General features: G+C 41.1%; 2 protein-coding genes across 2 annotated transcripts in view; one reads left to right on the top strand and one right to left on the bottom strand.

Annotated features, from left to right (window-relative positions):
• Nucleotides 1-1,669: 1,669 nt before the first annotated feature.
• On the bottom strand, nt 1,670-5,434 carry ppp1cc (protein phosphatase 1, catalytic subunit, gamma isozyme). The gene is made up of 7 exons (XM_061278979.1): nt 5,041-5,434; nt 4,696-4,827; nt 4,350-4,580; nt 3,882-3,986; nt 2,795-3,018; nt 2,573-2,707; nt 1,670-2,305 (listed from the first exon to the last, which is right to left on the bottom strand). The coding sequence occupies exons 1-7, from the start codon at nt 5,093-5,095 to the stop codon at nt 2,216-2,218; spliced, it is 972 nt and encodes a 323-aa protein (XP_061134963.1). The 5' UTR covers nt 5,096-5,434; the 3' UTR covers nt 1,670-2,215.
• A 2,626-nt stretch (nt 5,435-8,060) lies between these two features.
• Nucleotides 8,061-16,647, top strand: part of cux2b (cut-like homeobox 2b) — an 85,091-nt gene continuing 76,504 nt past the window's right edge. Inside the window, exon 1 of the mRNA XM_061279392.1 lies at nt 8,061-8,467. Coding sequence (XP_061135376.1) covers nt 8,405-8,467 — 63 coding nt within the window. The 5' untranslated portion in view covers nt 8,061-8,404. The remainder of the gene's footprint in view (nt 8,468-16,647) is intronic.

Below are 16,647 nucleotides of genomic sequence, written 5' to 3'. Positions count from 1 at the left end.
AAGTTGACTCACTCTTTAGTCTATTAATTCAGCATCAGACCTCAGTTTAGAAGACAGCCCCCCGCGCTCCCATCTCAGGTGCTGCCTCCATCTGAAGTGGACAAATCAGATAACACAGTTGGACAACCCCAACAATATCAAATCAAACCAGTAATCTATTAGTGATGTAAAAACTATTTTTGCATTATTAATCATCAGTTTTTCATAATGAGCACCTCAAAAACAATTAAATATAATTGTACTATATCTTTCCACGTCACACTCCGCATTAGTTTGTCGTTCAGACCAGGGTCCCCAACCCCCGGTCCGCGGACCGGTACCGGTCCGTGGGTTACTTGGTACCGGGCCGCCAAGTGGGTAAAACAGCAATGTGTACATATCCTGTTAGGTTACACAAACTCATGTACTTTTTCATGTTCAGATGTATGTAAATCCTCTTATTATTTTATATTTAAACATGACTGCTCAATCAAGAGCACAGACACACCTAGGGGCGGTAACCTCCCAATACACATAGGTACCAAATGGTCCGGTGACGCTTTCCCGCCTTTTCCAGACAGTATAAAACCTTCTGACCTGGAGAATGGGGGTTGTCGTTTCATCTGCTGCCATGCCTCATGTACTGGCCGTCATTAAACAACCCAAGATCTTGCCAATGAAGAACCAACTGTTACTCCACATCTTTGTTTTCCTGGACATCTCAAACAACACGCAATAGTATCAAAACTCAAGGCCCATTGTCCCCCCTATTTCAGGATCATTATCAAGTGTCGTCAGACCTTGCTGGTAAGTCGATCATTTTAATCTATTGTGTTACAGCAGCCCTTGAAGACCCAAGCTGGACGTGCCCTCTAAATTGTTCTAAAAATCTGAATTTGAGTTTGACTCGTTGTTTATCCATGGCCTATGTGTAGGTGACTGGCTGGCGATCAGTTCAGGGTGTACCACACCTCTTGCCTCCCCCCTAAAAAAACCAGCTGGAAAAGGCTCCACCCTGTAACCCTAGTGAGGATAGGCGGTATAGAGGATGGAGGATGTTTCATAAATACAAGGTTGAAGTCCCCCACAACACCCTGCCCCCTTCCTTCCTTCCTTCCATTATGCAGCTTTCATCATATCAAAAAATGTGCAATGGACATTTATGATCTAATTGGAAACAGGCCCTATTGCTCAATTTTATGAAGGCCTCTGCTGGTCTAAACACTATCGGAAGTAAATTCTAATACCTATTCTTCAAATTTGGGTTTATTCGTAAGCCTATTCTCTTCATTTCATGCTACATCTTGGCTGCATTGCTTCAGTACTTTTGTCTATTTGTTTTGTCTTTTTCCCAGTCTAATTTCACCATCTTACAGAGCAAAATCTATCAAACCAATTTGGCCATGCCTTTAGAATCATCTGATGTAACCTAACCCATACATTAGCAATGGGATTTCAAATTCCTCCTTAAACTCATGCCCTTGATCATGTCACATTTTTCTATCCTCTGACTAGTTGGTCAGACCATGCCTAGCAAAACACAGTTGTAGCATTCTGCATATTTGAACATATTTAATTATCAGCAGCTCTGGTGAGCAGGAGCATTTTAATTGCTCCAGATGATGTACATGGATAACACTTGTGTAATAACACCTGAAAGTGGATGCATAACAAGACATTCACATCGATATCCCCTTAAATACACTGTTTATTAGAAAGATTTACATTAAAAGAGATCTTGTTTAGTCATTTCATTTAGCACAAGACTTTAATAAAAATGTGAGGTGATACGATGAGTCAATGTTCCAAGACATTGGCTGTAAATAGACTTTGAATTTTACAGCAAAGTGGTGTTTGTGGCTGCTTCTATTGTTAATGCTCTTTAATAATCATTACTGGAAAAGAACAAGAGGGTAACATGACAAGAATAAACTGATAAAATTGTGCACAGCTAAAAACAAGGCATTCCTGTGCATACGTAGCATTTTTGTTATGTTTTCATGAGTCAACAGTCATATGTGGCAAAGAGTAGCTGCAAAATGGAGTGCAAAACACCTGAGGTTTTCATGGTGACATATCAATTGACCCCTGTGGACAAAAACAACAACATATTTTGCTTTCAAAGGGTGGGAGTGGACATCTTAACAGTACTGGCAACATTAAGGTTAACCAATCTCTCAAATGCAAAGGACAAAAGAATAGTAGTGGCTGCCTCATGTCCAGCCTACATTTTATTTTATTTCTTTGCTTGCTTGGTGACCATATTGCGAGGAGGAGTGACGGGGCGGCTGCCATTAGGCTTCTTCTTCTCAGCTGGTTTCAAAATCTAGGAGTTCAAAAGAGAAAGAAGTATGAGGGCAAATTTAACATGGCATGTTACGGCATTTAAAAGAGCACTAGTGGATTCCACCCCTAAAAAAACCCCCAAAAACCCCACAACTGGTTTGTTACATCTTGTTAATGAAGAAAAATAGCAATCTATTGAGTTAAAAAAAAAAAAGATTGTAGAAACAATTAGAATTGTTTTTAAAAAATTTGAAAAATTATAATAAAAACAGGGTACAAATAAATATAAAATGCCGAAGCACCTTACCTGAAAAGAACACATTAGGGTCTCATCAACACTCATCATTGCGCCAGCATTATCAAACTCCCCACAATAATTTGGTGCAGAGAACAGAGTGACAAGCTGCCTTTTGGCAAAAAACTCATAGCCATCCTCAACAACCTGCAACAAAGACAAACAGAGATTTTAAACTCTTGTTCCATACACTGCACCAAACAATAAATCCCATTTGTACAGTCTTAAAATGACCTGATGGGCACGACAGATCAGATCCAGGTCATGCTTATGCAGAAACTTGGCCACCACCTCTGAGCCAAAGGTAAATGATACACCTCGGTCATTCTCCCCCCAACCTAGCACGTCCTTATCCGGATCAGACCAGAGCAAGTCACAGAGCAGACCCTGGTCGGGGACGTCAGTGGGGCGCATGATGCGTCTGATTTGTTCCATGGACTGCAGGTCAGGAGAAAGTCCTGTACAAAAACAGCAGATGAGCACAAATAAACATTGCTATACTGCCAATGTGCTTTTTTAACTTCAGTTGCCAAATTGCACAGAGCTCAGTCAAGGACAAATGAAAGACTGACGTCAAAGTAACTATTAAGTATGTTTGCTTTAAAACCACACTGCAAGAAATTGTCACAGCCAAGGCGGCGGACTCAAAAGGCTTTGCTTCTTTTCCATAGAAGAGACAGCTGTCTATGTCCCAAATATTTAACAATAGTCAGAAAACTGTTTTAAAACTAAGGAGGAATCCAATTCAGCCCAGTGATTGATTGGCAAAGAGTGCAGGCCAGTGTAGCACAGGATAACACACGCACGTAAACTCAACAGTTTTCTATCTAAATTTACTTTGTGTTTTTTTTATTTTACTTTGTCTCGGAGAAGCTAGAATGATGATTTGTATTATGATAATGCCATATTCGGCCAAGAACCCGGGGTGGCCATTGTGGCAGATGTTCCACCGAGTCAAAAGTCTGATCAGAAGATGCGGATATGATGCAATTTCTAGAGGGAGACACTAAAACATTGTAGGAACGTATAGGATGGTTGGTGCAACATTGCGTAATGGTTTTTGTTAGCGTTATCACCATATTCTATTTCTGCCCGCCGAAATGCCCCTTTAAGGACATATTTAGGCAGAATTTTTGGGTCATTCCAAATTATTAAACGCTATCAAAACAAGAGCCCTGAATATTTTATTTTTTTTACCAAACTTTCCTCACCGGAAAAAGGTGAATACTTTGCAAGGACCTGTTACCTGGAACTCATTTTATTTCTTGAATCCAAGTCTGCTCTATGAATATTTTCTTTGGCTCGGATGACAAAAACCCACCTCCATGACAGCAAAAGATCTTCTCATCCACAATGGCGGCGATCGGGAGGCAGTTAAAGCAGTCTGTAAAAGTCTTCCACAGCTTGATGTTGTACCTTCTTTTACCTAGAACAAAGAAAAGCAAGCAAATTCAACTAATAATTAAGTCAAAGGAGTAAATCAGAACACAAAATTCAGTGAGGTGATTCCACTGTGAGAAAAAAACAATACATTAACCTCACTAAACATATTGTTGGCCTCATGGCATAATTGCCCAAATCATATTCCAATGTTCTGAAAAATGCTCTTGAAAAAGAAAAAAAAATCTCTTTGCTAATTTTTGCAAAGAGATTTTTTTTTAATTGATATTGACAAGCGAGTGGGGAAAATAGTGTGTTTTAAAAAATGGTGTTTATTTCTTGAAAAAATATTAAAATATGACTTGGACAATTCTATGTTATGTGGCCGACGATATACAAGATGACTTACACTCATCATAAAAGCCATATATTCTGTTGATTGAAGCACACTCATGGTTCCCCCTCAACAGGAAGAAGTTCTCGGGGTATTTAATTTTATAGGCAAGCAGAAGACAGATGGTTTCCAAAGACTGCTTCCCTCTGTCCACATAGTCTCCCAGAAATAGGTAGTTGCTTTCTGGGGGGAAGCCTCCATACTCAAACAACCTCAGCAAATCATAGTATTGCCCATGGATGTCACCTGACAGAGAAACAGACAATGATCAGTATTGGAATGAGTTAATAGTGAGAAACAACGCATCCTTAGGTTGAGCATGGATGTGTTTTCTGATAGAAAATATATTTGGATAGCTTACCGCAGATCTTGAGAGGGGCTTCAAGCTCTAGAAGAATGGGTTGACTCAGGAAAATTTCTCTGGATTTCAGGCACAATCCACGAATCTCATTCTCCTGCAGTTGAACATTCTTTCCAGGTTTAGCTCCTCTCACTGGTAAACACATATGTCACAAACATCATATGACGCACTCGCTATATGAAACAAACGCATCGGTGGATAGAAGTGTGTAGTGGTTCACATTTATGTCGCAAAATAACTCCGATTTGGAACGCTCCTCCAGCTGTTGGCAAACATGCTAGGCTAGCCGAAACGGCGCGACTATCATCGACCAGGTTAACACAGTTCTGGACAAAATAGACTTACCTTCTAGGAGACGTTGAATTATGCTGTCTATGTTGAGTTTGTCGACATCGGCCATCGTGGTGTTGCTGCAAAAATATCGACGATATAGAATCTAGGTCTCAGGGGTAACTGCGAGCTCTCCTAGCATTAGCGCTAAACGTTAGCGTCTATGTGTTTTCCGGTGGAGGGCAAATGCGTTGGTTTGAGCCTGTCTCGAAGTAGCCACTCGGACACCCTTGAATAACTTACCGATACGCGTAGCTCTCAAAATGTCTACATCTAACTATTAAATTTCACTAGGGAAGGTAAAATTTTGTGTACGATTATTTGACTGCGCAAAGAACCCTTGACTGATTTTTACTGCCGCACCTTGTCGAAAGTGCCAGACAGGAGTTCTCGAGAAGCAAGCCAATCATCTGCTGCCCCCTACTGGAACGGAGCCCATAAACCGGAAACGACATGCAACGATAGGTATTATATCAGGTACCAGATTTACTACTCAGGATTGGCTCGCACCGGCGTCTTCGGGGGAGGATGTGGTAAAACCATTGAATTTGTAATTATATTTGTATAATTTTCAAAAAAAAAAAATCCCTCCTTTCATGCCGACTAGTCCACTCCGCGCACTCACAGCCGACGAGTTATTTAACAGGGTCGAATGTCAGAGCCACACTGAACTCAACTTGATCAGAAGTCCCTCAAAGGCAAGGATTATGTTTAGCTGATGACAGGAGTGACATATAACTTCCTCAAAAAGTGCAGAAAAAGAATACACATGCTTTTTACGTGAACAACCAATTTGTTATTGTTAATGCAAATCAGAGAGGCCCCATTAAAACAGGACATGAACCTTCAACATAGTGTCTCCATCTACCCAGACCAGCACAGTACTATATATAAACAAGGTGAAATGTAAACCGACAAAAGGCAGTGTTCACCCACAATATTACCCCTGCCCTCTCCACAATGATACAATGCAATGCATGCCATCCAATTTCAGCATTTAAAAACAAGTATTTTGAATATCTGCACATTTTTAAGCTTTGGAGCAGTTTACTTTAAAGTGAAATCTTTGAAGACAGTCTACATGATTGAGGTCTCTACGTGAACACTCAAACGTGAGCCCGTTTAGTTGGGTGGGTTTCAAATGTACCTATACTGGCCACTAGATAGCGCCAGCCAACAGTATTTAGCACCGGTCGAAAAAGGTCGAAACATTATTTTGATGGGATGTATTAGTAAGACAATAATTAAATAAATCTGCATGAGAAAGAAAATTATATTTTTCCTCAATGAAGTATTTCAGAGTAGGGATGCAAACCTCTGCTTAAAATCAGAGGCCATGCTTGAATGTATATACCATTACATATACCATTGGGTCCTAGCATACAACAGGAAAGTTGACGTTTTTGCAGATTACAAAGGAACAATGCACCAATGCTTGGTTGCTTTGCTTATTTTCCATCAATAGTGTTAGAGGCTGGAATAATTTCATGTTTCTGAATGTGGTCAGTAGTTATGTCCTCTGAAAACCAAAGCTGTTGAACTTTAATTTGCTCTATTTTCCATTTCCAGAACTTAATGTTCCTATGAGGAGTGTATAATTTTGTCAACAACAGCCACTTTGCTGAAAAGGGTGTTTTTTGCTGTGTCCCGAGCAGAGACAGTGAGAAGAGAGAGAACACAATGTCCTGGAATAGTTTGTTCTTATCTGCTTCACTCCCATCTGACATGGCCCCTTCACCCCTTTGTTGGACTGTTTTCTGAAAAAAAAAAGGAAAAAAAAATATATATATATATTAATATATATATATTTCTTTTTTTTCTATATATTCACAAGGAAACACTGCGTGTTCTTACAAATCACTGCATATCATTTTAAAACATTAATGATATTAATGCTTGATTTTGAATGACAGCCCTTTCCAGCAGAATTTATCAAAACATACGATAGGAACCAATTCAATTATCCTTTTTGCCAAATTACTAAGACTAATAATATAAGCGTCCCTGATGCATCAATTACCTATTAGTTTTAAATCTTTCATTCTAGCTTTGCCCTGGAGTCATAAATAATAATGGGGAAAAAAAACATGTAATACTAACAATTTCCTCTCACGTTTTTCCTTGGTGTTGTCTGTAGCAGAATATCTGATCCCATGTCGCAGATAATAAAATATTACTCACGAGGACATTATTTTCAAATGGGATATCAAGTAGAAGTTGAGGGTTAACTGCGTGGCTGGTGATCAGAACATGGCCAGGAAGTGTAAATCAATAAAACTAACTTTGGTATGAATATTCTCTTGAAGTTTTAATGAAAGGAATGGCACTAGACGTCATGTACATTTCATTGCATTTGACCCCGGGGTATCAGCAGGGGGAGCACCTATCATTTGTGCAGCGTATGTCCAGAGCAATAAAGAAGGAAACCCCTGTAGCCCAAGTGAATAATTTGACAAAACGTTAGCTGTCCGGCAATGCTCACAATTAACATATAATTTAACTGTGCAATCAGGGTTTTTTGCCTGGTTGGGAATTCAGCTAATAAATACAAACATCGGATATGCTCCATTAATACTAATACAAATAAAATAAGTGATCAAACTGCAAAACATTTCATCTCATACAGGGGAGATTCTGGAAATATGAAGTGTTTGTGCGCGCGCGTGTGCGTGTTTTGCAATCCTTGAACAGATCTGGGCTATAGATTTTTAAGCAGAAGTTTCAAATTCGAAGATTTGCACGATGAATATTCACATTAACATTTTACTCATGTTATTTACTTGAAATTTTCGATATAGGCTGTATAAATGATCAATCGTTGTGGAGGGATACTATTCTGTAAAATACAATTAAACTGATGAGCAAACTAATACTTTTTTGTAATTACGCTAACTATAGGCTATTACTTGATAGGACGGGTCGATAATGTATTTTATTGGCTACTCCCATGTAGAAAGTGAGCTTCTCGAGAAACAAGTGGGCTTGGCTAAATTCCCTGAACTGTACTGATCTACTCATCATCTCCTTCTCTCCTTTCTTCAGACGCCATCGACTAACCACGGGCTTTACGTCAGTATTGATAACTTTGCCAAAGCAAAATCAAGTTCAATTGTCCAGTTAATGTTGTGGACGGACGGAGGCTTAGCCCAATCAGTCGGCGTTTACTTTTAAAGTGGTGCTGCCAAAATCTACTTTCCCCCCCCTTTCGTACTACTTCCAAACATTCGAATCAGACGTGATGACAAACATATCGGCGGAGTCGTGTCGTGTGTTTTTGTCAAAGTGGCACTCGTGCCCATAAAGGCGCTTTAACTGGGGGGAATCCAGCCCACATATTTATTGCAGCCACTGAAAAAAAATCTCCTCAATATCCCCCAAGATGGCCGCCGATGTAGGATCGATGTTTCAATATTGGAAGAAATTTGATCTACGGCGGCTTCAGGTTAGTGCTATTTTCCACATTCTCGCTTTATCTCTCCGGTGGCAACTACTCTTCGGTGCATGGAAGTGTCACGGGTCTTTTTAGGTGACCGAGAGAGCTGAAAGCAGCGTGCTTTGCATCGCCACTTATTAGAAATTGATCCGTGTTCTGCCTTTGTTCGGTTCAATCATTGATCAGCGTGGAGCGACCGCGGAGCAGCACAGCCTCAGCGAGCCACACCGATCTGGGATCAGCACCGCGGACAGCACTGTTATTTTGGCGTTTTTTTGCTAAAATCTCGACCGTGAGCCGCTCGCACCGCCGTGCTCACATGTATGGAAACTTTTAATGCGCCGTCGAGTCGCTTTCCTTGCATGGTAACTTTTCACACAGCTTCGTGTTATATGCAGTTTGGGTTGACGGACGTCGCGGTGCTGTTGGCTGCACCGGTCTGTCGCTTTAACCTAAATTTAACGTCGTTTTAGCTGCTTGTAGCCTTCAAGCTGACAAGTTTTTTTTGTGCAAGTTTTATTTTTCTCTTTACGAAGGCATTTGCTTGTGCTGTTACATTTGACGGAAGCACGTTGGTCGTAACGCGAGGACTGGACATCGAGGTTTGCCATTGATCAATAAGCAAACAGACACGATTTGGGGGAATCGTCTTTGAAGCCTCCAAACGATCATCTGGTGGACTTTTGTGGCACAGAAATGTGTCTTATCGTCTAGCGTGGGGAATGTGGCAGGTGAGCACTAGTTTGTTTTATTGCAGACTGACATATCGTTATAGCTTGACCACACCGTTAGACGCAAAGTTGAATTGGTGAACCACAATACCAGGCGCTTTTGTTTTATGTTTTTTTTTTTTTTTTTTCCAAGAAAGCAGTGTTGGTTGAAATCATCAGTGGTTTCCGCTGCCCTCCCTCTCGATCCCCGCTCCCCCGAAGCCGCATAGGGCTGCTCGTGCGGGGGGTCGGTGGGGGCTGTGTAATCGTATTCCCCGCTAATGTTTGTAAATCAGCCTCGGCCGGCGCAAGGGCACCATCTCCGCCGTCTGACTGATGTCGTGTATCATGACAAATGACAGGAGCATGGCAGCCCGCCCCCTCGCCAAAGCCTACCGGGCAGAAACAATCACATCTGGTGTGTGTATTGGTGTCGAGTGTTGTTGCAGCTCCTGGCCGCTGGACCGCCCTCTCTTCCGGGCCACCGTCACACGATTGTGGCTGGCTCTCACCTAACAGGACCAAGAAATATTCATCAGGGTTTGCGATTTAAAAAAAACTGAATAGCCTCGTAGCGACATTCCCAGCTGCCCCAGATCCCCCAACCTATCATTATAGTCTGCGAAAATAGTATTACCTTAATTATCCCTACAAAACATACATTACCTAAACAGGAGCTTCGCCTATCGGCCAAAATATGATCGCTTGCACTTGCAGCATCTAATTAGATAAAATACCAAAAAAACAAACGGCAAAAAAAAAAAAAAATCCATCAAATAATCTGCCTTCCCATGCTAATAATGCAAATTTATTTTAGATTGTTTATTATTTTTGGTCAAGGCTTGCAGAAAATACTCTGGTACACTGGGAGATGTGTTAAATGCGTTGTCTCATAAAGTGGTCAAACCAAAATTAGAAATACTGCACTGTCAAACTACAACCATAATAATAACCATTGACAAGCAAATGTGTTTTTGAAAACGTAGAGTTATTGTTCTTGCAAAGATACTTTTGATACAACTCCACGAATCAACATTGTGCACCTCGTGTTATGCCAATGTATAAAAAGTCTTATAGCGTTCCTCAGTCTTTTTTTTTTTTTTCTACACCGTTAGCCATATTTACATTTAAGACGTGAATGATTGCAGTGGAAGAGAACTATGTTCCATTCTGTGAGGCACATGTAATTCCCCCCTGTCACATGTCATTTTTGATGCAGAGCAGTTGTACTCCTCATCATCACTGTAAAAAATAACTGTAATAATAAGTATATTATTCAATGAATATCTCTTTGTCAGTGTAAATAAAACCACTGAACTTTTCAACCAAGGCAGCAACTGTAATGCATGATATCTGTCTCTCCCTTCACAGACTTAAAGTACTGTAACTGCTAAAGCGGGAACTCGAGTGCAAAATGATTACAGTATCTTGTTTCCTTCTACTATTGATTTAAAAAAAAATCCCCATTGTAAAACTGTTTGAATCCAGATTTACAAATGATTTAGGATTATTATATTATTGTCATTTTTGCCAAGTAGAGTAATGTACTCATTAATATGGTTGATGCAAGAAGAGGCTAGTAATACTAACATTTACTCGTCACAATCATTTTAAGTGGTAAAAGCAGCATGGTAAAAGGACAACAAATATAAATTTGAATTGTGGACTTTCACTTGTAACTGTTGAGTGTCGGTTGTAATTCAGAAACGCATTTATTAATCATCTTTTGAGTCAGGAGAGTTTCAAAATTGTAGTCCGTCCTCTGGATGTATAATATGGATTAAACTAGTTTAAAAAGCTTTTGTGCAGAGCAATTCAAACACTCTGTGCCCTTGGGAATGAAAATAACCGTTGCCCTTGTCACAATCAGCTTTTAAGGTTTGTTAAAATTGAATTCATGACTGAGCTGTTTTCTTGCACTGACGCGTGAACAATTTGAAGACTTTATTCTCACAGACCATTTGAAGATAGCTCAGGCACTGTACGATTTGAGCACATTGTTTTATTGCAGTTAAATGTGAGTCTATTGTTATTTTTTCACCACACGCATAATCATTACAGCAATTGCACGACCCCAAATGCCATTCTTGCGTTTATCGCATGACAGTTGGGGCTATTTATATCAGCAGTTAACGCCGCAACATTTACTTTCTCATGATATGAAGTGTTGGCACAGTAGAGTTGTGCCTCTGAGTTGTTTAGGATGAATAATTCACCTGCAGGCTGATGAAAAGAGGGCACCGAGAGTGAGAAGCTCTGAGGTGGGGTGACCTTGGTTCCCGCTGGCTTCAGGTCACCCGGCCGTTGCTGTGGTAATCATTCACACCGGCCAGATGGCATTTCTGTGGGCGGGCATGAAAAGGACAGGTCAGGGTCTCTCCCGCCAGGCCGAGGGAAGAACCCTGGGCCAGTGCGGTAGCGGGAGAGCGAGTCATTTCTAAAGCTGACTGGGTGTGGTCCATTTCACTCTTGATGACTTTTTGGCTCTGTTTGCATTCACGTACAGTATGAACATTGTTTGAGATAGTAAAAGGATTTGAAATACAGCATTTATTCAAAACGCATTGCGCTCAGTGCCTGCCCTTATTTTCACTCAAATCCAGCCGTCTGTTGTTTCTCCTGATGTGTGCCCTGCTGTGCTCATTTGGCGAAATAATGCCTCAATAATTTCTTACCGGTTCTTGACCCTGTTTCCATTCTTCCATGAATTTAAGAGGTGGCAAGGGGGCGGGGTTCTTTTAGACCACAAACAAAAGCGGTAGGTACTACGTTCAGCATGACTCAGTTGCTCTGGTGTCAGCTCTAATCCACACACATAGACAACAGTATTGCCAAACAGTGAAATTGCTTGGCTGCCTGTGAGCTCGGATGCCTCGGCTGCCAGCCCGCTCTGTGAGCTGTTTGCCAGTAGATTCCACGCACACACATGCACACACAACGTCCCAATCTCAAATTGGCTGTGAAAATCACTGTCTGTCTCTCATTCATTCATGCTTTAAATATTTGTTTGCTGATACTGTTAATGTCACATGTCTCAGTGTAATCTCATTGTAGTGGGGAGTAAATCTGTCTGAGCTCCTCCGATCGTGTATTATTTATCCTAATGACTGTATCGTTTGGTTTCGAAGCTGAGCTGGCTCTCAAAAGCCTCAAAGTGGGTACCGTACTGTGTTTTTTAATCCATCCTTCACAACTGTCTCATGTTGGCAGGTCTTTCGAATGTGTCGCAGATTAAATGCTGCTTTTAAATGTAAACGCACTGGCTCGAGTCCTCTTATAAATGTATGCCCCTCACTATCACCACTACTTATTTGACTCAAAGGGTGGGCCATGTCTGTCTTAATCTGGCATCCTTTGGGCTGGCCCTCTTTTCTTTTGACATTACCAACAAAGGAAAACGAGGAAGTGGAGTTTTACACAACCATCTGGGGCAAATTGAGACGTGAAATCCAGGAGCAATAACCCCAGTATATATAAATAAATATATATAAATATATAAAAAACTGGGAACATTAGAGCGTGAGAGGAGTGAAACAGACTTTAGCGTTAAGCTGTTTAACCTCACTGTGTAGCATTAGTGGTAGAGACTTCAAAGCAGATGCTTGAGCGTTGGAAGACGAATGACAAATGGGTTTAGAGAGAGCTACGCTCAGCATTCACACTTGAAGACTAGGCCTGTCATTAATGTCAGCTTAATCACTCTGACCTTCCTTCAAGTAGATTTCCATACCTATCCATTTTTTTTTTGCCGTGCTTCTGCTCCTGTCTTCACGCTGCTGTATGTGCGGTGTTTTGATAAGCTCCTCTGTGATGACATTATTGTTTCTGAAATCGTAGCGGCCACATTTCTCACAAGTCATATTTACACAGTTCATGTTTAAACACAGTTTTAAACACCTCAGTTCAGCAAAGACTGTAAAACGTATAGCTCCCGCTTTGCAATATAATGTGGTGTCCGGTATACCCAAGTATCTGCTGTTTGCTATTCATGAATTCACCTATAAATAAAGGGGAGTGGGACTGAGCTTTACTGTGAGTTGTGATTTTATGCAAATAATTGATACTCCCCCTAAAAGCCAGAATTGTCCATCATAAATATGTCACTTTAATAGCCTTTCAAATGCATGCAATCAAATTCAAACATACAAACCCTTATATACATACACAACATGTAGTACTCGTACAGTTACAGTTATGATGATGATGTTGATGGTGTTGAACAATTGCTGTTGCGGTGCAATCAGTTGTACAACAATGAACATTGGATTGCACAGCGATGCAAATCAATCAATCAATCAATCAATCAATCAATCAATCAATCAATCAATCAATCAATCAATCAATCAATCAATCAATCAATCAATCAATCAATCAATCAATCAATCAATCAATCAATCAATCAGCTTTATTGTCGTTACCTTTTTCCTGACAACGAACGATATTTGTTCTGTTGATCCTCATCTGTGCAACATTTCAACACAGCCGGAACCGTAAGGGTAAACACAGCCAGAGGGGCAATGTTGTTGTAAGAAGCTAACATGCAGCTAGCGTCATGTAACAATAATGTCTTCAGTATGGAAATATTTTAAATGTGGAAGCTGGAGGTAGTACAAAAGTGTCTTGCAATGTGTGCAAATTGAGAATTTCTTGTGGCAGATACTCAAAATCAGTCAAATCTGGTTATTGATTTTAAAGAAAGAAATAATATTGACTCTCAAATTGGGTCACCATCCGCCGCCCGGGGGTGACCACTATTTCTGAGAACAACCCAGTTACAAATACCATATACTTAAACGTTTACTAAAGGTTACATCTTTTTCATCCTCACAAGTATTTTCGGCTGTGTGGCTTAAAATTGTTATATAATATACACTACATCAAGATTATTTAAGGTTTTTGGAATGTGTTCATATGATCGTCCATTACTTAGTTTAAAAAATAAATAAAAGCATACTAGTTGCCATACTCTTACATTCCATATCACTGATTTGAATACATTGATGATCTGGTTTTGAATGGTCTGCCATATTTTCCGATGTCTCAAAGCAGTAGCTCACCCCCCCAGCCCGGCTCAAGCGTACCCTTGGTAGATGACGGTGCTTCACTGAGATGCCTAATTTTTTATAGCAGTCTTCTGCTGCCCTGAGGCGGAAGCGATTGCTCTGCAGGAGTAAATAACCAGCTTTAACAAAACTTAGGGGACACATTAGTCTGCGGGAGGACTGCTTTGTAGTGGTAGGGCGGCCTCTTCTTCCCTCACACACGGGCAGTAGGAAGCATCAGCAGAGAGGTAATGGCTTATCGGCATGAGTATAAAGCTGTGCCCTCTCTCCCTGTCGACAGCAGGCCCCCCTGCCCGGCGAGTTCATATCGAGCTGTGTTTCTCCACCGCGGCCTTGGCTTTATTTGTTTTTACCAGCTGACACCAGTGCACACATATTGAGCACCAGTCCTTTCTTGTTCATATCACAGGCTTTCCAACAAAAGCCCCCCCCCCCCCCCCACCCCACCTGCGTTGTGTCACCACATCACGACCTACCGTGCCTCATCTGACCGTATTCCACTTGATTTTCATTTTGGGCCATCTATCTGACTGAAAACGGGAGTCGTGACTGTTCTTATGTTGCTTGTCATGTAACGCATGATAGCATAGTGTGATGGGTACTCCTGGGCCCAGTGCACTCATGAGATCAATGCTTCTCTAACCCTCTCCAGGTTGTCTTTGGGGACCTCGGCTGCTCTCATTATGTGTTGGTGCTGGAGTGTGTTTCCTTTCCCATACACAAGAAGCAGACCGGTGTGTGCCAGCCATGTATGCAAGATGCATGGTGGTCTTTTGTGTGTAGTCCACTTATTATTATTGTTACAAAGCTGCATTTCTACAGTATAATACAGAAAGTGTGCTATGGCGAAAATCTGATGGATGGGTTGAGGTTGTGTCAGTACCACCCTCCCCCTCCACCGTCACACAGCTAATTACTCTTTTATTCATCTCCAACAATGCGAGGGGATAGAATAAATCTGAGTCATGCACTCGTGCTGCTTCACCAGGAAGGTGTAGACTGGGGTCCTAAAGCGAGCGAGTGGCTTCAAGAGGTATAGTTTATCATTTTTAATGGAGAGGAAGAGGAAGTAAAGACGTGAAGCGGGGCTTTGTGATTTATATGTTGACTCGTTTGGTGGAGAAAAGAGCAAGTCCACACTATCTCCCGCGTCCTTGTTATGGGGCACTCCCACTCAAATTCTTGCCCTTCCACATTCTTGCTTCCTCTCCACCAAATCACTCCTTTGTTTCATCTAAAAAAACAAAACCTCCAGAATTTTGCCACGCAGGATTTCGCAAAAATGCACAAATACATTATAGTTATTGTAAGCAATTCTGTCGGTGAATACTAACAGATGGTATATGCAAAGGGGCATAATGAATCTCTTCCCTAGCTTTTCAGTGGAATAAATTTTGTTGTTCCTCAAATCTACAACACCAATGTCATGTCTCCATTGTCACCTGTTCATTTAGTTTGGGCTATGGAGTATTGACAAGGGTTTGAATCTGTTAGCTTTGCTGGCGTGTAATATAGACCTCCAGGCTGTTCTTTAGTCCTGCTTGGTCTCATGAGTGCTTTCTAGACCTTGTAAGCTTAATTAAATATGCAGGGGAAGACTGTAAGCGGGTCACTATTTTTCTCTTTTAAGTGTGGTAATAGAGGCTCCCATCAAATACTCAAAAACACTCCAAGACAAATCTGTTACGACATTTTTATATATTTGAACTGAATTCAAGACCTTTCACCCCCTCAATTTCCCTCGTTAGCCTCCTATTGCAATCCTCCTGTAGTGTCTTTTCCAGATGAATTTTATGATATTTTCCTCTCTCTCCCGCTCTCCCATTTCTTGCTCTCTCACTCCTCAGCAGTTTTCCCCAGACAGGTTCCACAGTGTTTTAGAGGGGATGGATTTAATTGCTCTGTGGGGATTGGTTGGCTGTGCTGGGCTCGGCTGTTTAATTAGTGTACCCTGCCGGGATTGGTTTAATGCTTCATGATCTTGAAATTGTCTGATTGTTCAGCCCTCTGGGGACTCTCCCTGCCTACATAGACAGCAGGTTTAGCTAAACATTGCTCCAGGCTTGTGGCGGTGTGCCCTAAGTAACTGAAATTTGGGAGAGAGTTGCGGGGTGGGGGTCAACCTAAAATACAAACAACAGGTTAGGCAGTGGAAAGTCATGTAAATTTGATTGCGTTGAACAGATCTCATTGGAATGTTTAGCCTTCCAGTGTTTAATTCAAACTTGATATTATATTTTGAATTGACCCAATTCATGTGGTTCCAATATTAGAATGCAATTCTATTTAGTCACGCTGGGCCACTCAGGGGTCGGTTCTGGGCCGCATGTGGCACGCGGGCCTCAAATTGAATATTGCTGATTTAAACTGTGCTCAGTACTTCTGTATGATAAGTAGACACTCTTGCTCCATACAG

Source organism: Syngnathus typhle, linkage group LG5 (genome assembly GCF_033458585.1).
Source record: "Syngnathus typhle isolate RoL2023-S1 ecotype Sweden linkage group LG5, RoL_Styp_1.0, whole genome shotgun sequence".
Lineage (NCBI taxonomy): Eukaryota > Metazoa > Chordata > Actinopteri > Syngnathiformes > Syngnathidae > Syngnathus > Syngnathus typhle.
Note: the sequence above shows the minus strand (reverse complement) of the source record. Positions and strands in the feature narration are given on the sequence as shown.

Bases quoted from the DNA above. Each gene is read 5' to 3' on its own strand.
- ppp1cc (XM_061278979.1), bottom strand. From the start codon at position 5,095: ATGGCCGATGTCGACAAACTCAACATAGACAGCATAATTCAACGTCTC. The intron at 4,581-4,695 runs GTAAGCTATCCA...TTTCTCTGTCAG, and splicing joins AGCCCCTCTCAAGATCTGCG to GTGACATCCATGGGCAATAC. The intron at 3,019-3,881 runs GTGGGTTTTTGT...GTTTTTGTACAG, and splicing joins GATCTTTTGCTGTCATGGAG to GACTTTCTCCTGACCTGCAG.